General features: G+C 48.4%; 1 protein-coding gene across 2 annotated transcripts in view; it reads right to left on the reverse strand.

Annotated features, from left to right (window-relative positions):
• The window catches only part of LOC146822508 (uncharacterized), a 698,810-nt gene that overhangs the window by 204,517 nt on the left and 469,562 nt on the right, over positions 1-24,731 (reverse strand). For both annotated transcript variants that reach the window (XM_085613620.1, XM_085613621.1), the window contains exons 18-19: positions 8,229-8,399; positions 5,782-5,952 (exon numbers count right to left, since the gene is read on the reverse strand). In XM_085613620.1, coding sequence (XP_085469746.1) covers positions 5,782-5,952; positions 8,229-8,399 — 342 coding nt within the window. The remainder of the gene's footprint in view (positions 1-5,781; positions 5,953-8,228; positions 8,400-24,731) is intronic.

Raw genomic sequence — 24,731 nt, forward strand, 5'->3', positions numbered from 1 at the left:
GCTGGATTCTTCATCCCACTCAGCAAAGCTCAATCTGTGAGCTACACACATTTCTTGTTGCTGGGCTGAGACACTCATGGCCTAAAAGCCTCTCGAGCTCCATATCATATTTCCTCATTATCAAGTCATGCTCCATTTGCACTTTCTTTTCTTCCAGAGCCAGCTTTTTGCTTTCTAGCTCCAATTGGCCATTTAATTTCAGCTCTGCCAACTTCATTTCATGATCCCTGGCGGCCTGTCTGTCTGCCAGCTCCTCTGGCGACAGGCCTCTGCCAAAACTATGAATGCTCTCCGCAGGTTCCAATGGTGCAACTTCCTCAGTTGCACCCCTTGATTCAATCCAGGATTTCAGTGCCTTGTAGAGATCTGATTTGTTCTTGCATCCTGCATGTGGAACCTTGAGCTTCCTGCAGAAGTACTTGAGTTCAGTTTTCTTGTAGCTGTACAGTTTTGACTCATCCCATTCAATCTCTTCTATTTCAGAGGCTTCAGATGCTGTTTTCTCTATGCTGTTTGGGCCAGGCATGACTCCAAACACAAGGGATCTTCTTTCTTGACAAGCAAAAATTAAAGGTCTGTGGCACAAGCTACTGGACTGTCCTCACTGTGCAATGGCTAATAATCACTGCGCAGACACCACAAATGCAAATCCGCGATCCTCACCGCTGCCACCAATGTTAGAATCGGGGGTCTCTGGTTGGCGCAGGTATGCACTTGCGACAAGCAGGGACTCTCTCCAAGTCAGGGCAAAGGATTACCCTCAGCGAATAACCCCTGCTCACCCTCTAGGTAGTGTGGCGTGAGCAGTCAGGCTAATCTCTAGAGTACATAAGGTTAAGCATTTATGAGGTCCCACAATAATCACCAACCCACCACACAGAGACACCAGACTGTATTTATAAAAAAAATAAAGCTCTTTATATAAATTTCTTTAAGCAGGCTTTAGTTACAGTCTTCACTTTTAGATATGATTCCAGTTACTTGGTTGCAATGTCTTAAGGATGCCACAGGTCTTCAAAATCCACAATTTGGGTGCAATCTGCACCTTTTGGGGGTCTGTGCGCGTCGAAGCGCCGTCCGTACGGGTCGTACGGGTGTTGGTACGCGTCATACCACTGTTAGTACGGGCCATACAATCCTCGGGACGCTTCCCCCCTACGTCTCACGCTTCTCGCGTGAGCAGGCGTACGGGGACGATGGCGTACAAGGCAGTACGAGCCGTACGGGTGAAGGTACGCGTCGTACCGGGGTGTACGCTCTTCCGGACGCTCCCTTCGATGGCTCACGCTTCCCGCGTGTGTCAGCGTACGGGGACGATGGCGTACAGAGCAGTACGGGCCGTACCGTGGCTGGTACGCGTCGTACCGGGGCGTTCGAGGCGCACAATACCTTAGTTCTTGATGAGGAGTTCGGGGCGGCCTCGGCAGTCACAGGAGGGGCGTCCCACGGCGCGTTGCAGTCCCGCTTGGCAGAGGACAACGGTGCTTGGTGGGGCGCCTCGGGACCTCACGGCTCGCCTCGAGGTGGGAGGAAGGAGGGGCGGCTCGGGGGTGAATTCAGCGCGAGGCGCTGCAACGTCGTTCAGAGCGGCGAACCTGGGTGTCGTCAGTCCTTGCGGTGGACTCTACGGCTCGGGGGCCACAGAGGCTCGGTGCTCAGAGGGAGACAGTCCTTTCTCATGATGCGAGCTCCGGCTCGAGGGGGCAGCAGCTTACTTTGCTCAGGCCAGTCGGGGCAGGCCGTCACGGTGCTCACAGCAGCACAGTCGTGCAGGGGTCGCGGTGCTCGGCAGGATGGGGCACACAGGTTCTCTGGAGTCAGAAGGGCAATTCACCAGCAGCAGCTTCCTTTTCCTCTTGGGAGGGGTAGCACCCACTGTTCCTGGGGCACAGTTCAGGGGGCAAGTTCACAAGCAAGCCCTTGGAGATTGTTCACAAAGCACAAGTTGGTTTAAAGTCTTTTCTCAGTCTTTTCCTCTCCTTCTTGCAGCAAGGCACCCACCACAGGCCAGTCTCTCAGGCTCAAGGTGTACTCCTCCCACCCATCCTGGTGTAATCTCTCTACCCACCACCTGGCAGCCAGCCTGTCTCCTGGAATTCCCCAGCCCTGCCCCTGACTGAAACTAGGCAGCACACACACACAGCAGAGGCGAACTGAAATGGTTAGGCAAGTAAATTCTAACTTTCTAAAAGTAGTATTTACAAACATAGGATATTAAAATAAACTTTACTAAAAGAAGTATTTTATTATTCTGAGTTCAGGCATACTAAACTTGACTTTCTACCATGCTCCCTGAGTCCGCTGGGATTATAGAGTGTAATAATTCCAGCAGCCCATTCTGGCCTATGGAGAGCAGGTAGCCTTTCAATAGTGAAAAACGAAAATGGCTGTAATTCACTATTAGGACATGCCACACTCATCAGGGCATGTCCTACCTTATGCTTACAATGCACCCTGCCCTTGGGCCTACCATAGGGGTGACTAATATGTAGTTAAGGGAAGGTTTAGGGACTGGCAAGTAGGTGCACTTGCGCCGTCAGCATGACGGTACCAGACTGCACGCAGGTCCTGCAATGGCAGACCTTAGACACATTTTACTAGGCCGCTTCTGTGGGTGGCACAACCAGTGCTGCAAGCCCATCAGCAGCATTTGTATTTACAAGCCCTGGCACTCCTGGTGCACTTTACTAGGGGCTGATAGTAAACCAAATAAGCCAAACATGGAAACCAATCAATGTATACATTTTATAATAGGGAGAGCATATGCACCTTAGCGCTGATCAGCAGTGGTAAGGTGCCCAGAGTCATAAAACACGTTACAACAAACAAATGATGGACGGAATGCTGACAATGCAGACATTCTCCCCCAGTCAAGAGATCTGGGTTAAATCCATCGTTCTTTTGCCCACTACACCACCCCAGTTTAGACATGGCCATATGCAAATCAGTCTTGACCCTGTGCCTCATGGGAACAGTCCAGCCCGAACTGCCAAGCCATGTCTTCCCTGGACCGGAATCAAGCATCCTAGGACCGGTTTCTGGCTATCAGCCGTCATCAGCCAGGATAGCTTGACTCCAGTGGCGTAGTGAGCACGGGTCCCACGTCTGGGAATACCCATCCCACTTAGGGCGAAAAGCGTTACAACAAACAAATGATGGACGGAATGCTGACAATGCAGACATTCTCCCCCAGTCAAGAGATCTGGGTTAAATCCATCGTTCTTTTGCCCACTACACCACCCCAGTTTAGACATGGCCATAAGCAAATCAGTCTTGACCCTGTGCCTCATGGGAACAGTCCAGCCCGAACTGCCAAGCCATGTCTTCCCTGGACCGGAATCAAGCATCCTAGGACCGGTTTCTGGCTATCAGCCGTCATCAGCCAGGATAGCTTGACTCCAGTGGCGTAGTGAGCAGGGGTCCCACGTCTGGGAATACCCATCCCACTTAGGGCGAAAAGCGTTACAACAAACAAATGATGGACGGAATGCTGACAATGCAGACATTCTCCCCCAGTCAAGAGATCTGGGTTAAATCCATCGTTCTTTTGCCCACTACACCACCCCAGTTTAGACATGGCCATATGCAAATCAGTCTTGACCCTGTGCCTCATGGGAACAGTCCAGCCCGAACTGCCAAGCCATGTCTTCCTTGGACCGGAATCAAGCATCCTAGGACCGGTTTCTGGCTATCAGCCGTCATCAGCCAGGATAGCTTGACTCCAGTGGCGTAGTGAGCACGGGTCCCACGTCTGGGAATACCCATCCCACTTAGGGCGAAAAGCGTTACAACAAACAAATGATGGACGGAATGCTGACAATGCAGACATTCTCCATTCGCATGGTGAGCAAAAAAACGATGGATTTAGGCCCAGATCTCTGTACTGGGGTGAATGTATGACATTGTTCTGCATTCTGTCCATCAATTGTTGTTTTTGCAGAGTCATAAAACAGCCAACAACAGGTCAGAAAAAAACCGGAGGAAGGCAAACAGTTCAGGGATGACCCTTCAGGAAGGGCCAAGTCCAACAGCCTCCAATCCTCTAAAGAGGGGGGTGCAAGGACCACAGCGGGAACGTGGTCATGAGGGGTGCACAGGGCCACCCTGTGGACACTTTACAAGCACATGATCATGTGGGCCCCTTTACAAGCACGTGATCGTGAGAGATGCACAGGGCCACCCTGTGGGCACTTTACAAGGACGTGATCGTGAGCAATGCACAGGGCCATCCTGTGGACGCTTTACAAGCACATGATCATGTGGGTGCTTTTACAAGCACATGATCGTGAGGGATGCACAGGGCCACCCTGTGGGCACTTTACAAGGACGTGATCGTGAGCAATGCACAGGGCCACCCTGTGGATGCTTTACAAGCACATGATCATGTGGGCGCTTTTACAAGCACGTGATCATGAGGGATGCCCAGGGCCACCCTGTGGGCAATTTTACAAGCATGTGATTGTGAGCAATGCACAGGGCCACCCTGTGGACGCTTTTACAAGCACGTGGTCGTGAGCGATGAACAGTGCCACCCTGTGGGTGTTTGTGCAGGTGGTTGTGAGCGATGCACAGGGCCACCCTGTGGATGCTTTTAAAAGCACGTGATCGTGAGGGATGCACAGGGACACCCTGTGGGCACTTTTAAAAGCACGTGATCGTGAGGGAGGCACAGGGCCACCCTGTGAACGCTTTAACAAACACGTGTGTGTGACGGATGCACAGGGCCGCCCCGTGGGTGCTTTTAAAAGCACGTGATCGTGAGGGATGCACAGTGCCACCCATTGGACGCTTTTACAAGCACATGATCGTGAGTGATGCACAGTGCTACCCAGTGGGCACTTTTACAAGTACGTGACTGCTGCACGTTCTCAATGTGAGACGCTGTCGACCATATTCACCAAAATTCATGTAACGTGGCAAGCCTCCTTGCTGTGCTATGTGAAAGGGAAATGAGAGGATAGCCTGCGTTTAACATTGTACCGCACATTTCTGTCCTTTCCTAGCGCTGGCACACTTTTGGCTGCCTAGCACCAACGCAGGCACCGATGCACTATGGTGCAACGGTGCCTGTCTTGTCAGCAGGATTGTTTTTGTGCTACACAAAAACAGTCCTCAGAGGCATTTTCCTCTTTCTATGTGTGCTGCAAGTGCAGAACACATAGGAAAAGGAAAAAACAAGAAGAAATAAACATATTTCTCCTTGTTACACCTGTTTGGGGGAGACTTAGGATTCTAATGCATTCCCAGGTCTACCACTAATGGTAAATCTGGGAATGGGTCAACATGCATCCTCAGGGCAGAGTAACATGACACAGCAGTTTCCGCTATGCTGCGTTACTCCACATTTATCAAGCCATGCAGGGCCGCGCAAGGTGGTCCTGCATGGCTTGATAAATCTAACTTAGGCTTTCCGTGGCCCTTGCGCCCCCCACCCCCGCCCCCCCCCCACATGGTGGAAGCACAATGCAAAACCTTACAAAGTGAGGCCCAAACTGTCCACCATCCCCTGTGACATGGAGTTTCACAAAAAGCAGGAATGTGAAGGTCCTTGGACATCTGATGCTCGAAGCTCAGCAACAACCCGAAGATGCCCACTCAGAGGTATGTGAGTCTGTGTGGCCGAAAGAGGTAAGTAGACAGAGAAGGAAGGAAAGAATGGGGAAAAGAAAGAGAGGGAGGAAAGGAGACAGAAAAGATGGTTGAAAGGAAACAGAGTAGATCACTTCAAGGTTGAGTGGTGAGTGATGGAGTAAATTAATTCCAGTATTAGTAGATGCTTACTCCAGTTTCCATAGTTTGCAATCCTGGTGTTTCAGTCCTTGGCACAGCCGGCTCACCCCGAGATCCCCCAGTTCATTACCACTCAAATCTAGTTCCTGGAGAGAAGAACTGGTACTGAGAACAGAGGAGAGGGCTGTACAGGACGAAGCAGTAAGGTTGCACATGAAGGACCTGCGGAAGGTAAAAAAAACAATGAGTGGAGACATCCACAACTTACAGAAAACAAAGAAAGCAGTGAGGGAACTCACACACAACCTGCAGAAGACAAAGAACCAGTGAGTTGAGACAGCCACAACTTACAGAAGACAAAGAAAGCAGCGAGGGAACTCACACACAACCTGCAGAAGATAAAGAACCAGTGAGTGGAGACATCCACAACTTACAGAAGACAAAGAAAGCAGTGAGGGAACTCACACACAACCTGCATAAGACAAAGAACCAGTGAGTGGAGACATCCACAACTTACAGAAGACAAAGAAAGCAGTGAGGGAACTCAGACAGAACCAGCCGAAGACAAACAAACTAATGAGTGGAGACATCCACAACTTACAGAAGACAAAGAAAGCAGCGAGGGAACTCATTCAGAACCTGCAGAAGACAAAGAAACCAGTGAGTGGAGACAGCCACAACTTACAGAAGACAAAGAAAGCAGCGAGGGAACTCACACACAACCTGCAGAAGACAAAGAACCAGTGAGTGGAGACAGCCACAACTTACAGAAGACAAAGAAAGCAGCGAGGGAACTCATTCAGAACCTGCAGAAGACAAAGAAACCAGTGAGTGGAGACATCCACAACTTACAGAAGACAAAGAAAGCAGTGATGGAACTCAGGCACAACCAGCCGAAGACAAACAATCTAATGAGTGGAGACATCCACAACTTACAGAAGACAAAGAAAGCAGCGAGGGAACTCATTCAGAACCTGCAGAAGACAAAGAAACCAGTGAGTGGAGACATCCACAACTTACAGAAGACAAAGAAAGCAGCGAGGGAACTCACACACAACCTGCAGAAGACAAAGAACCAGTGAGTGGAGACAGCCACAACTTATAGAAGACAAAGAAAGCAGCGAGGGAACTCATTCAGAACTTGCTGAAGACAAAGAACCAGTGAGTGGAGACATCCACAACTTGCAGAAGACAAAGAAACCAGTGAGTGGAGACATACACAACTCACAGACAACATAGAAAGCAGCAAGGGAACTCACGCACAACTTGCAGAAGACAAAGAATCAAGTGAGTGGGGACATCTACAACTTACAGAAGACAAAGAAAGCAGTGAGGTACCTCAGACACAACCTGCAGAAGACCAAGAAACCAGTGAGTGAAGACATACACAACTCACAGAAGACATAGAAAGCAGCAAGGGAACTCAGGCACAACCAGCAGAAGACACAGGAAGCATGGAAAGATAATAATAACTAAAGTAAGATGCAGAGAAGAACATCCACTCACTGCAGAAGACTAAAGAAAGAACTAAAACTGGGGAATCCCAGATTGTTACAGCCAACCAGTATCCTAAGTCAAGCCACCTGCATGTCATACACTGGCACACGCAGGAGTGTGTGACAGGTATGTTTCACCCCTCACATCTAAGACATCATCACTTTCAGATGACTGTATTGGACCCAGGTAGTTAGATCTTCAAAAAACACAATATAATTACCAGACCCAGGCCTCGTGAATAGCGCATCACCACACACTCTACAACACTAAAAATAAACCCCTTTTTGGATATGTTTAGGCCAGTTCCTGCCCCACAGGCTCCCCAAGCAAGCCTTATGTGAGTGACTTATGCAGGGAGTTTGTGTCAGGAAATAAAACACACCACAAGTTGAGGCGAACTGTAGCATCGGCTCCAAGCCACTTGCATTCCAAAACAACATAGTATAATTTAGGGTATTTCTAAAGCTGGGTGCACATTGTTGAGAATTGATATAGCTTTATTTATCAAAAGCAACTTACGCTACAAAAAGTACAACAAACATGACAATTTGTCAAGTCCAACATCTCACCAACAACAAAGGACATTAGAGCACAGAACGCACTTACACACAAAACCACACACCACGTAAACACACGACACATGGATGGTGTGTAGTGTGGACATAACAGCACTGTCAAGAGCGTGTTACATTGCATACTCCACGACCAGTACATCCTGTGCAACAGGTGCAGTCAGTGGAAATGGTGTATCTATCTGGGAAGGGCTTAGACTCCAAGGGGGCGTGGCCACACAGAACTCTTCCTGTGGAGACTGTTGATGGTCTCTATGGAGGTCTCTGATCAAGTATCAGATTCACAGCTAGATTTGGAGAAGTGAAAGTGATTACTCACTGAGCACAGGTTGCGCACTTTTATACCACCACCACCCTTTCGACTAGGACTGGGAGGACCCAGAGAGGACCTTCCTTCACACATGACCTCAGCACAAAGGTACCACTTACATCAGGGTCTGTATCCTGCAGCCTGGAGACTTGAGGCCGTCACACAGCTCTTCCATCCCAGAGTCCTCCAACTTGTTGAGCCCCATGTGCAGGTGGAGGAGACTTTGGTTTGTCCTGAGAGCTGAGGAGAGATTCTGACAGCAGGAGCCTGTCAGGGAGCAGTTTATGATTCTGCAATAGAAAAGGCAAAGTTACAGAAGGGGACACCCAGTGCTGTCCTTCAGACTGGATTCAGTAGAGTAAGCATCCTGTCCAGGTGTCCTCTCCTACTGCTCAACATGTGGGCCCGCGAGGGGTGTCTGCAAGTGAAATTAAGACACTGTGTGGAAGAGAAGATGGGGCAAACACAGGAGGAGAGCAGGGTGTGTGGAAGGCCTGTTGTGCACCGCCAAAGTTTGCTGGCTACAGACATTGCTGCCTCAGGGCCTGTGGTACTACTGTACTATTAGCACTTCCTTTGTACTCCTACACCACTAACCTGAGCGGTCATTTCAAGATGTACAAAGTTATCACACCCAATCAATGCCAGTCACTCCAGGATGTAAGCAAAGTCATCACACCCAACCAATGTCCAGTCATCAGTTACTCAAGAATGTAGTGAAAGTTATTACACTCAATCAACGCCCAGTCACTCCCGGAAGTAGGCAGTAATAAATTAATAAATAAATCCAGTATTTGTAAAGCACAAACTACTCACTCCTAAGGGTGTCAAGGCGCTGGGGGCCCTCGGGAGATTAAGTGTGCTATTACCCAGAGTCACATGGTGCTGAGCTGTGCTGCCTATGGAGCAGGGAATCGAACCGTGAGCTCTGCGCTCTGGAGTCAGGAGCCTCTCCCCTATCACACCCAGTCAATGCTCAGTCACTCCAGCATGTAGGCAAAGTTATTACACCCAATCAGTTACTCCAGGATGTAGGGAAAGTTATCACACCCAATCAATGCCCACTCACCAGTTGCTCCAGTATGTAGGTGGTTATCACACCCAATCAATGCCAGTCACCGCAGGATGTAGGTGGTTATTACACCCAATCAATGCCCATTCACCAGTGACTCCAGGATGTAGGTAAAGTTATTTTAGAGCTAAATAACAAGGACCCCCTGCAACAATTGTGGAATCCTAGGGCCGGGCAAATACACAAAAGTAGAAAAACAAGCATTTGCAATGCAATAGGTCTCGCATTATTAAAGTTTGAGCTATTGGCATTGCTAAATAATGGAACACCAATAGCTCAAAGTTTAATAATTCGAGATAGAGCAGGTTATGCAGATGAGAACAAATATATGGAATAACATGTAGTTATTTGCAAATTTGAATAATGTAAGGTATGCAAATATCTTTAAGAATATGAAGGTGATACGTATTGTGTATGGTAATAGTTGTGTAAGGTGAGCAGATCACGGAGGGAAGTGGGGAGGAGTACACATGGGTGATCACATCACGGAGGGAAGTGGGGAGGAGTACACATGGGTGAGCACATCACGGAGGGAAGTGGGGAGGAGTACACATGGGTGAGCCCGTCACGGAGGTAAGTGGGGAGGAGTACACATGGGTGAGCACATCACGGAGGGAAGTGGGAGGAAGCAGACAGGGTGAGCACATCATGGAGGGAAGTGGGGAGGAGTACACATGGGTGAGCACGTCACGGAGGGAAGTGGGGAGGAGTACACATGGGTGAGCACGTCACGGAGGGAAGTGGGGAGGAGTACACATGGGTGAGCACATCACGGAGGGAAGTGGGAGGAAGCAGACAGGGTGAGCACATCACGGAGTGAAGTGGGGAGGAAGCAAACAAGGGTGACCACGTCACGGAGGGAAGTGGGGAGGAAGCACACAGGGTGAGCACATTACGGAGGGAAGTGGGGAGGAAGCACACAGGGTGAGCACATGACAGAGGGAAGTGGGAGGAAGCACACATGGGTGAGCACATCACGGAGGGAAGTGGGGAGGAAGCAAACAAGGGTAACCACGTCACGGAGGGAAGTGGGGAGGAAGCACACAGGGTGAGCACATGACTGAGGGAAGTGGGGAGGAAGCACACAGGGTGAGCACATGACGGAGGAAAGTGAGAGGAAGCACACAGGGTGAGCACATGACAGAGGGAAGTGGGGAGGAAGCACACAAGGGTGAGCACATCACGGAGGGAAGTGGGGAGGAAGCACACATGGGTGACCACATCACAAAGTGAAGTGGGGAGGAAGCACACAGGGTGAGCACATGACGGAAGGAAGTGGGAGGAAGCACACATGGGTGAGCACATGACGGAGGAAAGTGAGAGGAAGCACACAGGGTGAGCACATCATGGACGGAAGTGAGGAGGAGTACACATGGGTGAGCACATCATGGAGGGAAGTGGGGAGGAAGCACACGGGGTGAGCACATCACGGAGTGAAGTGGGGAGGAAGAACACATGGAGAGAAGTGAGGAGGAAACACACAAGGGTGAGCACATCACGGAGGGTGGTGGGGAGGAGTACACATGGGTGAGCACATGACGGAAGGAAGTGGGGAGGAAGCAAACAAGGGTGAGCACATCACGGAGGGTGGTGGGGAGGAGTACACATGGGTGAGCATATCACAAAGTGAAGTGGGGAGGAAGCACACAGGGTGAGCACATGACGGAGGGAAGTAGGAGGAAGCACACATGGGTGAGCACATCACGGAGGGAAGTGGGGAGAAAGCAAACAAGGGTGACCACGTCACGGAGGGAAGTGGGGAGGAAGCACACAGGGTGAGCACATGACGGAGGGAAGTGGGGAGGAAGCACACAGGGTGAGCACATTACAGAGGAAAGTGAGAGGAAGCACACAGGGTGAGCACATGACAGAGGGAAGTGGGGAGGAAGCACACAAGGGTGAGCACATCACGGAGGGTGGTGGGGAGGAGTACACATGGGTGAGCACATCACAAAGTGAAGTGGGGAGGAAGCACACAGGGTGAGCCCATGACGGAGGGAAGTAGGAGGAAGCACACATGGGTGAGCACATCACGGAGGGAAGTGGGGAGGAAGCAAACAAGGGTGACCACGTCACGGAGGGAAGTGGGGAGGAAGCACACAGGGTGAGCACATGACGGAGGGAAGTGGGGAGGAAGCACACAGGGTGAGCACATGACGGAGGAAAGTGAGAGGAAGCACACAGGGTGAGCACATGACAGAGGGAAGTGGGGAGGAAGCACACATGGGTGACCACATCACAAAGTGAAGTGGGGAGGAAGCACACAGGGTGAGCACATGATGGAGGGAAGTGGGAGGAAGCACACATGGGTGAGCACATGACAGAGGAAAGTGAGAGGAAGCACACATGGGTGAGCACATGACGGAGGGAAGTGAGGAGTACACATGGGTGAGCACATCACAGAGGGAAGTGGGGAGGAAGCACACGGGGTGAGCACATCACGGAGTGAAGTGGGGAGGAAGAACACATGGAGAGAAGTGAGGAGGAAGCACACAAGGGTGAGCACATCATGGAGGGTGGTGGGGAGGAGTACACATGGGTGAGCACATGACGGAAGGAAGTGGGGAGGAAGCAAACAAGGGTGAGCACATCACGGAGGGTGGTGGGGAGGAGTACACATGGGTGAGCACATGACGGAAGGAAGTGGGGAGGAAGCAAACAAGGGTGAGCACATCACGGAGGGTGGTGGGGAGGAGTACACATGGATGAGCACATCACAAAGTGAAGTGGGGAGGAAGCACACAGGGTGAGCACATGACGGAGGGAAGTAGGAGGAAGCCCACATGGGTGAGCACATCACGGAGGGAAGTGGGGAGGAAGCACACAGGGTGAGCACATCACGGAGGGAAGTCGGGAGGAAGCACACGGGGTAAGCACATGATGGAGGGAAGTGGGAGGAAGCACACAGGGTGAGCACATCACAAAGTGAAGTGGGGAGGAAGCACACAGGGTGAGCACATCACAAAGTGAAGTGAGAAGGAAGCACACAGGGTGAGGACATGACGGAGGGAAGTGGGAGGAAGCACACATGGGTGAGCACATCACAGAGGGAAGTGGGGAGGAAGCACACAGGGTGAGCACATGACGGAGGGAAGTGGGAGGAAGCACACATGGGTGAGCACATCACGGAGGGAAGTGGGGAGGAAGCACACAGGGTGAGCACATGACGGATGGAAGTGGGAGGAAGCACACATGGGTGAGCACATCACGGAGGGAAGTGGGGAGGAAGCACACAGGGTGAGCACATGACGGAGGGAAGTGGGAGGAAGCACACAGGGTGAGCACATGATGGAGGGAAGTGGGAGGAAGCACACAGGGTGAGCACATCACAAAGTGAAGTGGGGAGGAAGCACACAAGGTGAGCACATCACAAAGTGAAGTGGGGAGGAAGTACACAGGGTGAGCACATGACGGAGGAAAGTGGGAGGAAGCACACATATGTGAGCACATCACGGAGGGAAGTGGGAGGAAGGACACAGGGTGAGCACATGACGGAGGGAAGTGGGAGGAAGCACACATGGGTGAGCACATCACGGAGGGAAGTGGGAGGAAGCACACATGGGTGAGCACATCACGGAGGGAAGTGGGGAGGAAGCACACAGGGTGAGCACATCACGGAGGGAAGTGGGAGGAAGCACACATGGGTGAGCACATCACGGAGGGAAGTGGGGAGGAAGCACACAGGGTGAGCACATGACAGAGGGAAGTGGGGAGGAAGCACACAGGGTGAGCACATGACGGAGGAAAGTGAGAGGAAGCACACATGGAGAGAAGTGAGGAGGAAGCACACAAGGGTGAGCACATCATGGAGAGAATTGGGGAGGAAGCCCACGTGTTGCGTTTGCCTCAAACCTTAACATGCTTCAGAAGATGTTGCTTGTAGAGCAAATGTGTGCGACGCACAGCGGGAGAAGTGTGGGCCTGTCAGCAGAAGTAGAAGGGCTGCACAGAGGGACAGTTATTTGCTAAGATTCAGTACTCGGTTGACTGAGATGGGAAGCTACAATATTCTACTACTTGGGTATACACAGTATCACACTGAGACTAGATGAACGAGGGTGACCTCGGGAGAGCTCTCTGTGGTATTAAATCGCAGATAGCGTGTTGGACTACATTTGCCATATGCCAATAGGGCGATGATTATACTATCCCGGCTATGGTATTAGTTTGTAAATCTTCCTATAATTCTGCATTGATCTTTTTTTATAGAAATAGACGCAATGATCACCAGTTTGAGGCCCCACCGAGTATCCCTGGCAACATAACTGCTCCAGTGGGAGCGAGACAAATTGGACTACCCAATCTGCAAAAATATTACGTAGCAGCCCGACTCTGCTAAGCATGTGGTTGGCTGGCCACTGACCTACAAAGAGTTAACCTCACTGACGGCACACTCCTCTAAGGCATCTGAAGGAACGCCGTTTAACTCACTACTGCACAGCTTTGACAGGTCTAAAGCAGCCTATTTGCTTCTCAAACATACACTCCCCTACGCACCTTTGACACCGCTGCTGCGGCTCCCGACTCGCATAGTGTGGTGTAGGCTCACGCAGCTGTGCACTTGGCACGAACAGCGCTTCGACACAAACACAGCAGCATCAGTTCCCGAAGGAGGGGAGCTAGACTCTGAAACCGGTGACAGGGAACATAATACACGAGAGGGCAGTTTCGCATGTGCCTGCAGATAACAAGCATTGGCCGCATGCGCGCCTCGCGCTTAAAGTTAAAAAAAAAAAAGACAAGCCCGGCGGAGCGTGGCGCGCGCGCGCTTGGGGGCGGGGGAGCGGACCCTTTGAAGTGCTCCCAAAAGGCGGATTGCATGGCGGCACGATGCGCGTGATTATGCGCGTGCTAGCCATGCAATCCGCTTTTTGGGAGCACTTTTCAAACCCGCTCTCTATAGTCTCGCTTTGCGATCGCTTACGCGATAGCAAGGTCGAGACCTAAAAACCTAGGCAACTAAAGGTCAGTGGCAATTAACAGACCATATAGATTACAGACATGATGTAAGGAACTCAGTGTAAAGAACAGTGTATTTAAAAATTCATTTCTTTAATACAAAATAGTTAAAAACATGTTTTAACATGTGTCATCAGACAACTGATTGCATATACATTATAATATTCCCACATAATTCACAAGGGTACACAGTGTAATGGACAAACATGAACAAGAAACAATGAAGACAAAAATTCATGCAAAAATGTGTTATTTGAATCAAAGAGAATGTAAACACTGATGATTTAGGTGGCTAGTTGATGGATCTTCAACAAGCGTTTTGGCATACACTACGCCTTCATCAGGGAAGCCACAGAAATTCCTAAATGTGAGATTAAAAATAAGGTACACTGAGTTCACAGATAAAAAATTAAAATGGTCACTACATTCATCACCTTTTAAAAACCTGTTTGCTCCAAAAGTGTAAAGGATGAAAAAAAAGGTGTGTAAATAGAAAAATAGCAACACAAGGAGATGATGGACGGAGCGCTGAAACTTTTCAGACACTCACCCCCAGTCACAGATCTTGGTAGAATCCATCATCGTTCTTTAGCTCACTTCACCACCCCAGTTCAGACACAGCTATATGCAAATCAGTCTTGACCCTGTGCCTCATGGGAACAGTCCAGCCCGAACTGCCAAGCCATGTCTTCCCTGGACCGGAAACAAGCACCCTGGGACAGGTTTCGGGCCAACAGCCCTCATCAGCCAGGATAGATTGAATCCTGTGGCAAAGTGAGCAAGGGACCCACTTCTGGGCATACCCTGCCAACTAAGGGCGAACAAAGGAAACACAAGGAGATGATGGACGGAGCGCTGAAACTTTACAGAAACTCACCCCCAGTCACAAATCTGGGTTGAATCCATCATCGTTCTTTAGCCCACTTCGCCACACCAGTTCAGACACAGCTATATGCAAATCAGTCTTGACCCTGTGCCTCATGGGAACAGTGCAGCCCGAACTGCCAAGCCATGTCTTCCCTGGACCGGAAACAAGCATCCTGAACCGGTTTTGGGCCAACAGCCCTCATCAGCCAGGATAGCTTGAATCCAGTGGCAAAGTGAGCAAGGGATCCACGTCTGGGAATACAACCTGCCAACTAAGGGTGAAAAAAGCAAACACAAGGAGATGATGGGCAGAGCGCTAAAATCTTTCAGACACTCACCACCAATCACAGATCTGGGTTGAATCTATCATCGTTCTTTAGCTCACTTCGCCAATTCAGTTCAGACTCAGCTATATGCTGCTGTACGAGTGGCAAGACTGAAGTTTTCCTTAGCGGGACTGACTGTGAGAGTAATTTAAGGCATTCCTAGGTATATAGGGAAGTTTCCCTTCATGGTGCATGCAATGCATCCATGGCAAATTTGCCCTGCTATCTGAAAGGTTTTCCAGCTGCTGTTATCCATTATGCTTTCAGATTGCTCTTGAATGGAAGTTATTTGATGTTGAACAATCAGGGTTGCTGTGGAAGGAAACCGGATGTTGCCTATCTAGTAACTGTGTCTGCGGTTGTGACCCGTTGTACACAAGTACTTTTTTCACCTCCCCGCACATTTAGGGAGGCAATGCTTTGTTCTTCGGTAAAGCTTTTGAATGTGTACTTTGATGCTTTGAGAAGACCGAAAGCCTTATTGTTCCAGAAGGATGTGGCTTTAACATCTGCAAAGGAGATGTTTGATCTCCTAGTTGCATGATCTTCTTCTGAGATACAGTTGCTACTCTGTACCAGTTTCCCATTACATTTCGGGGAACTTGTGCATTGCATTTTTAACATGTCTAGTATCGCAGGGGTAGCCCACCTTCTCAAATCTATTGGCTCTGGGTTGGTTTGCACCTTCCAAACAGTCTTCGGAGTTATTCCATCATTCATACACTCCATCCTTGGAAACGTACTTGGAGGTCTTCCGCTGAAGAACCAAGACCTTATGGGTCTCGCGGCGCAGGGTACGCCTTAATCTCCTGAGTTCACCTGCTTTGTTGAACAGAGACACGGGACACTCCGTTAGGCGTAGAAGGTTTGGTTTATTAGCTGCAGCTAAGCACAGTTGTCCCAGAAGTACACTCAGTATGTTTTTAGGAGACTGCCATTTTACTTAGTGGCGCACAATCTTTTATAACACGCATATTCACAAAGAACACTCCCAATGCATACAGGGTTGATCAATGAGAAGAATGTGAAAACAAGATATTAAGGAACTCAAATAAGCCTCCCTTCCAACTGTGTTTGTCACCCCTCCCCACAAGTTAATCAGTGGTAGTGTTTATAAGTCGACTTGCAGGTGACAGGACACATTTGTATGCCCCGCAGGACAGTTGTGAAATGAGAGAACACTAGTAAAGAATAGCGAAGGCCAGAGGATAAGATAAAGTCAGGAAAGAATTGTGCGAACCAACCGATAGTCGAGACAGGGATCAGTCAAACCAGACGAGGATTAGTGGAGTCGGCCAGACCCTGACACCAGCTATAAACAGAGGCAGGAGGTTATTTGACACGTTGCAGTAGGATGAGAGAAAACAATACCTCGTTCACAGTGCTGCCTGAGTGAGGGTAACACAAATTGGCGGAAAGACACAAAATGGTGGCTAAATACGAAAACTGAATTACCTCACCGCTTGTCGTGTTCCTGATTGTCTGGATTGTGATTTTATTTTTTCTGCTCCGCAATGAATGTCCCATCACACGGCCAAATGGAACTGGCACTACCACATGTGCTCCTGTGTCGTGAATGCATGATACAGTGTTTTGGCAAACCTTTGCTTCAGGAACTCAATGAACATTGGTTCTTGTCCTTTCGACCTGTATGGCTTCACTGCATGCAGCCAGTATTCCGCTGTCTGTTGTGCACTTTCCATTGTGTCCTGGACATATGCCTAGGAAATCAACTGGTTCAATCTCCGGACATTAACCTACTGTTGGGTCCGTTAATGGCTCACTTGTATTGTTGTCCATCGCGATTGCTGTTGCTTTTCAACGCATTCTACGAGCCCTCCTGGGATGCTTCTGCTGCTAGTGAAAGACACAAAATTGATGGACGGAATGCAGAACAAATCAAAACATTCACCCTCAGTCAAGAGATCTGGGTTAAATCCATCATTCTTTTGCTCACCATGCCTCCCCAGTTTAGACCTGGCCATATCCAAATCAGTCTTGACCCTGTGCCTCATGGGAACAGTCCAGTCTGAACTGCCAAGCCAGGTCCTCCCTGGACAGGAAACAAGCATCCTAGGACCGGTTTCGAGGTTTCACCCCTCTTCAGCCAGGATAGCTTGATTCCAGAGGCACAGTCGGCCCAGGACCCACGTCTAAGCATGCCTGGCGCAATTAGGGCGAGAAAGCAAAAGACACACAATTGATGGACAGAATGCAGAACAAATCAAAACATTCACCCCCAGTCAAGAGATCTGGGTTAAATCCATCATTCTTTTGCTCACCATGCCACCCCAGTTTAGACCTGGCCATATGCAAATCAGTCTTGTCCCTGTGCCTCATGGGAACAGTCCAGTCCGAACTGCCAAGCCAGGTCCTCCCTGGACCGGAAACAAGCATCCTAGGACCTGTTTCGGGGTTTGACCCCTCTTCAGCCAGGATAGCTTGATTCACTTTTTAAACATTGGGAGACGTTGGCCTGGTATATGCTGTCCACTAGTTATAGTGGGCACCCTGCACCAGTCCAAACAACCCCTTATTGATGATAGGTTTAAAGACAACCTTTATTGAAAGCTATCCTAGTGGTAGCTATGGAGAGCAGCCTTCAGGCTAAGTCTTGAAGGGATGTAGAGCAGCTTGTTTTACCAGTCTATAATCTCTTGAATGGCTAAATGAAAGGAGACCACACCAGGTATATATATAAAATATATGTATTTATTACTAAACACACCCCTCTAGTCTCTTTATGAGATTAGAGGCAAAAGCACATAAGTTACACTTCAAATAATACAGTATATAAGCACAATATACGTTAGGCCCTAGGCGCAAGCCAAACCATATACTAAGAAAGTGGTATAAGAACGACGACTTGACTAGACACAAGGCCTAGAGCCTGTAGAATTGCTGGGACCCCAAGGAACCACCCAAGGTAGTGACACAGGGGACCCACAGGGGACGTGTGCAGTGTGAGACACAGCCGCGAGCTCCCGTTAGCTTCTATGGGGAAAGTCGCGGTTAGATTTTTAAAGGTAAGGGACACTTAGAAATGGACTAGGACCAAACCCTCTTGGACTTAGACAGTTCTAGGGTCAACACCCACGGGATCACCGGAGTACTTGAGTTACCTCACCCAGGAAAGCCGGGTGCATAGGTGTCAAATGGTGTCGGGTCGCGTCGTCGTTTTCAATGGCAGCTTGCAGAGAAGTGCTGCTGCTGGGAAGATGCGAAGTGTCCGAAGAGATCCAAGCCTGGATCGGAGATGTGAAGAACCTGAAAGCAGAGGAGACAGAGTCTGGGTCACTTGCCAGTGAGCAGGGGCACGATAGATGAATGTCCACCGATGTCGGGTGAAAGAGGTGAACGAGGTGAAGCTTGACTCTTCAGCCACGAGGACCAGGAGGCGTCAAGGATAACCAGGAGCTGGATTCGAGTGCTGCAGTGTTGGTGTCTGGATTGGACGCAACAAGCCTTGGCAACAGCAAAACACGCAGAAAGGCGATAGATGCTTCGGTGTGGACCAGCAAGGTCCTGGGGACTCCCCAAGCAATGGAGAGTCGGGGCACATCTGGAGCAACCAGAGAAGCCCAATGGAAGTAGAAGTTGCCTACATAGGGACCCACCAGTCAACGGACCAGGGATCGCAAAGGTACCGCGAGCGGAAATGCAAAGAGTGGGCTCGCGGAACACTCGTGGAGTGTAGGCCCACAATCTTCAGTGCAAAAGGTGCTCGGGGTCTGGGCTACAAGTAACCCAATGCACAGCCTCAAGAGTTGTCGGGAAGCTGATGCACTTGCAAATGTGCACGGTGCCCTGGGGTTCCGGTTCCACGGTACCTACGAGGGCTAGGGGTCTCAGCTTTGCTGGGGTCTCAGTTCGGTCTCTGTGAAGTCTGGAAATCCACCTCTGGTTGTGCAAAGTCTTCGGCGTCCGGCGGCAGCTTCGGAAATGCAGACCAGACAGATGTGTCTTTGGTGCCTGCCAAGCAGGGGAGTAACTCCTTTACCCCAAGGAAGATTCTTCAGTCATCTGGCGTTGAACAGATCGTCGAAGGTCCAGGATTCAGTTGCAGAGTTTCATCCAGGAATATCTAAAATCTTAAGGACAGGGGTTCCTTCTTTATAACCAAGGAAGGGGTTGGACTAACTCAGGGGACCCACCTATGGGAGGGTTTGGAAAGAGGGGTGGCTACACCCATTTCCTTTGTCCAGTTTCGCGCCAGAGCAGGGGCTGGTAGCCCCTGTGACCGGTTTGAACTGGACTATGCATAGGGACACCAAATGTGCCCCCAGTGCAGGACTTCAAAGCACTCTCAGAGTGCACCCACCTAGCCCCAATACACTAAAGCCTGTCTGGGAGGTGATAACACCTCCCTGTGACAGGAAACCTATTGTCCAGGCCTCCCCTGCCAGAGTTTCAGTCAGCAGCAGGAGGCCAGACTTGTGTCTGTGGCTGCAGCATCCATTTTGTGATGCCAGGGCTCTTTTAAGCTGGTACCGGGTATACCGTGCTGTCATGTCTCTCCCTTTAGAAGGGGGGGATCATACTCCCACACCAGTTACTGGTTTGGGGGTATGATTCCAAGGTATTTGACACCAAACACGACATGTTTCCGTGCAGCCAGTCCAAAGTTAGCATATACTGTTTGGGTATAATGCACTAAAGATTATATGGTCAGGCTGCATCACAGACAGCCCCGGAGAATAGATGCCCAAGGCTGCAGAGGGGCTCTGCTCATGCATGGGCACCCTCTCACACAAAACCCAGCACCCTGCCTTCAGGATTGATAAGGTCTGCCATAGGGGTGAATGATAGCTTTATATGTGCAGTGATAGGGTGAGATACAGTGAACCTATATCTCAGTAAGGGGTGCATGCACCACCTTACCCAGGCTGCAGTAGTAGACCTGTGGTGTCATTTTGGAGGGCTTCCCAAGGGTGGCATAATACATGCTGCAGCCCCTAGTAGGCCTCCGGGGTACCTATGCCCTGGATACATAGTATACCATATACTAGGGACTTATAGGGGCACCCTTGAAACCAATCTGTGGTGTACCTATGGTACAAGGAATCCATTTAGAGAGGAAGCAGATAGGCTGGGGACCTGAATAGCAGGCTCCCAGCCAAACTAGGTAAAAAAAACATCAAAACACCAGGAAAGAAGTGGGGGCAACAATGCAGTCAGATTCCACCTTCCTACAAACATTATTCGATTTTAATATTTTAAGGACTTTGACTTGCGTCACGTGGTTAGGTTGTGTCACTTGGTTAGGTTGTGTCACGTGTCATGGTTTGGATAGGCCCGGGTAGAAACACTACGGGCCCGATTCACAGAACAAACTTAAGACAAAATCCTAAACTTACTACCATTTTGGTATTTACAGAAGGCAGTTACTCATTTTGGTATTCACAGAAGGCACTTACTCATTTCGGTATTCACAGAAGTTAGGACTCCTAACTTTAGGACTCCTAAATGCCTTATATGAATACCGAAAGCCTTAAAATTAGGATTTTTCTCAGTTTAGTAGTAGTAAAGTTAGGACTCCTAACTTTAGGACTCCTAAATGCCTTCTGTGAATACCGAAAGCCTTAAAATTTGGATTTTTCTCAGTTTAGTAGTAGTAAAGTTAGGACTCCTTAACTTTAGGACTTCTAAATGCCTTCTGGGCATACCGAAAGTCTTAAAATTAGTATTTTTCTCAATTTAGTAGTAGCAAAGTTAGGACTCCTAACTTTAGGACTCCTAAATGCCTTCTGTGAATACCAAAAGCCTTAAAATTAGGATTTTTCTCAGCTTAGTAGTAGTAAAGTTAGGAGTCCTAACTTTAGGACTCCTAAACTGAGGAAAATCCTAATTTTAAGACTTTCGGTATTCACAGAAGGCATTTAGGAGTCCTAAAGTTAGGACTCCTAACTTCTGTGAGTACCGAAGTGAGTAAGTGTCTTCTGTGAATACCAAAATGAGTAAGTGCTTTCTGTGAATACGAAAATGGTAGTAAGTTTAGGATTTTGTCTTAAATTAGTTCTGTGAATCGGGCCCTATGTGAGCTGTAGTAGCTACAAACACATTTGTGAAAATGTGTGTGCGTAATAATAGACCCATGTACTGAAATGTGTGCATGCATGCGGGTATGTAGAGGAGCACCCATGCAGCTTCCACACTTGAATGCATGATTGGATACAAACACACAAAAATTCACACTCACATGCACACACACTTACAGAACCACATACATATTCACAGGTAGAAACATAAGTACCTGCAGACACATCCATATTAATAGACACAAGCACCCATAAATAGACAGACAAAATAAACCTCTCCTGAAAAAAACATTCTTGATTATTTGCCCATGAGTGGCACTTTTGCTTTACAAATCGTTGCTTCGCCTTGAAGGAACTTATGTAAAATTATAGTCACACACACCCACAATTGGCAAGGTTTCTGGCAAAAACCACCAGATGACTGCCTGTAGTACAGCCCTCAAGGATTAAACAAATTCATCAATTAATGATTGCCTGTGGCTTTCAATGCAGATGAAGCTACCACAACTGCATTCACGGTCCCCATGCAATGCGATTCCTGGGAGAATACACAAGAGAAGCACTGCTCCTTAGAAAACCCAGATATCCCGGGCTTGATTTATAGGCATATTTACGCAGCTCCTTCTGAAGTGAAAAGACTAGTAATGCGTCTTATTAACATATAAAGTAAATGTTTTAAAAACATAATATCATAATGTTTCCCGAGTGCTCCTCCATCTCCATGGCACACTAAGGTCAAATAAGTACCAAGGATTTTTAAAATGTCAATATTGAATATTTGACCTGTGCTAAACTGATGCAACTGTAACATGCATACTACCGCCAGGGACAGATGAAGTAACCAAGCACAAGACCTTTAAGAGCTTATTATATTTCATATAGATGCCCTAATATAGGCATGGTTTTAGATGCCCTAATATAGGCATAATCTTTCACCTACATTAGTTCCCTATTCTCCACAATAACGGGCTCTGAGGGCTGAACCTTATCTAGTCTGTGGTCTGGGTACAGAAGGAGGGTTTTTCCTGAACAATGGCCTCCTGTAACATCTTCCATGTGCTCATCCAGTATGATTAATATTCATAAGAATTCTAAGAAAACAGGCAGGGGCTAAAATCCACCTGCACAACATCTACGTACACGGTTCATCCATACGTCATCCTCATACCCAACAATGGCTAACACAAGACACAAGGGACAAAGGGATTCTATACTTTTCTGTATAAATACAGCACCTCTTGCTTGCAGTAGTCAGAGGGAACCGAGACTTCCAGGCTGACACACTGACCAGAGACGCGGAGGCTCCTGCATGCAGATGCTCCATCTGACAGTGGTCTGAACATCCATTGCGGGGTGTCCAACTCGAGACCAAGAATGACTCCGACATTCTCACACTTCAGGTAATGGGGTTTGACTAAATCCTAGAGGGATTCTTGGCTCTTACACCTACTAGCATGTTAGGTACACTTAGGCACATCTAGAAGGGCATCGTAGGAGTATGCGCTAACTTTTATACATGCGTTTAACATTCATGTATGTGTTCATGACTATTGCAAAATGGTACAACTGTACTATCCTTTTATATTAACTGTACTGCTGATCATATAACTCTGCTACTGTCTAACAGTTGTCGCAGCACACACATTTTACACTAGAAAAACAACTGTGCAATAAATTCTTATTGTAAACACGCCCGACTGTTTCTTCTGTGTATCTCTCTGAGACAGAAACGAAGTAAGCAAGAATGACTGAGCAAAAAGTAGTTCATTGTTTCCATGATCCTGAGGGATCAGGGTTGTCATGTTCTGAGGTTGCCAGAAACTAATCTCTCCCCGATAAGAGGCGATACTAGTGGCACGGTGAGCTAGCTAATGCAAACAGGCTAACATATTCAGTGGGGTTGCTCTGAGTTAGTCTGCCACCAATCCTACAGTATATGTTATCCAAATGTGCAGGTCCTGCATGGGTAATATAGGAACTACACGAAATGGCGCCGCCAATGTTGGTTGGGCACTTATTTGACAGTAGAATCCGAGTAGTTCAGTCGTGCTTATTCTCAGAGACCCCCTACTCACAAAACACCAGAGACGTCTAGAGTGGGTGGGCACAAGCTCCGCCACAGCTGAGTAGGCGAGATATCCTATTTATTGGCTGCTGGTTAATCAAGCTTGAGGGTCATTTTTTTCCCAAAATTGTGCAAAAAACCTAATCTTAAAACTCTTAGTAAGTCAATTTTCCGTGTTTTAAGAACCACAATGACTGAAGATACAGGCAATCCTGCTCCTGTGATACGTCTCAGAGGCCAAGAGGATGCCAATGCAATACATATTGCACACAATGGCAGACGCTCACTCACACTTAAACTTCTCAAACAGGGCCTAACACCCAGGGGAGGTATAGGGATATTCGTGATAGAGGCACACAAAGATTTTCAGACAGAGGTATTCTATACTTGGGTTACATTCCCAGCAGCAGATGCTAGAACACAGACATTTCATTACTACGTAAATGAAGAAGTCCCAGCAGTCTATACTCTGTTTGAGGAGACTGAAATTCCGCTTACCTACCAGGAACATATTTTCTGGTTTAATGGCGCCCTACCCCACATAAGAACAAGAGCAAGGCTTGGTCCTTTAGGAAGACCGGGAGCAACAGAGCCGATAATATCGACCTATGCACCACGTCCTGACATTGACACAATGCCACATGATGAATTGCTCTTACAACACAAAGAGTTGATAAAACTTTACAGGAACATGACACAATTTGTCTTGAGGACACTTGCGGTCCAACCAACAATAAGTATAACAAATGCAGCTCCTACACAGAGCAAAGCTACTAAAATAACTCCACAAACATTACATGCCGTAATGGGTAAAATGCCCACTTAACGCGAACAAATACCTTTCTTGCTGGCCCAGAAAATCACTCAGAAGCAGTACTCTCAGATACAACCCCATTTGAAAAACACAGAATGTTAACAATCTGCTTGCCCATGGGGATTACACATCAATTAGAGGACTGTACCTCTTGGGGTACAGTTTTCGCTGCCATTTATACCAGAACTCATGGTATACCATCTTTAGCAGTAATACCCGATGTATTAAGACAAAAACAGAACGAATACGGAGCCGTGCCTGCCCTGAACTTAGGGATGAAGTTATCAAATAACTACAACCAGATATCAGGCATAATACTGGCCAACATTAAAGGGGAAGCAGCATCAGTGGCAATCTGACAATGCCTAAGGGAGTTCGATCCATTAAATAAACAACACAAACTACCAAAATAATTGAAACTGCGTATGCAGAAATAGGCAGAGACAGTTTGGGTGGGAAAGCCTTTAAACCTCAACTAGTG

Source organism: Triturus cristatus, chromosome 6 (assembly GCF_964204655.1).
Source record: "Triturus cristatus chromosome 6, aTriCri1.1, whole genome shotgun sequence".
NCBI classification, from domain to species: Eukaryota; Metazoa; Chordata; class Amphibia; order Caudata; family Salamandridae; genus Triturus; species Triturus cristatus.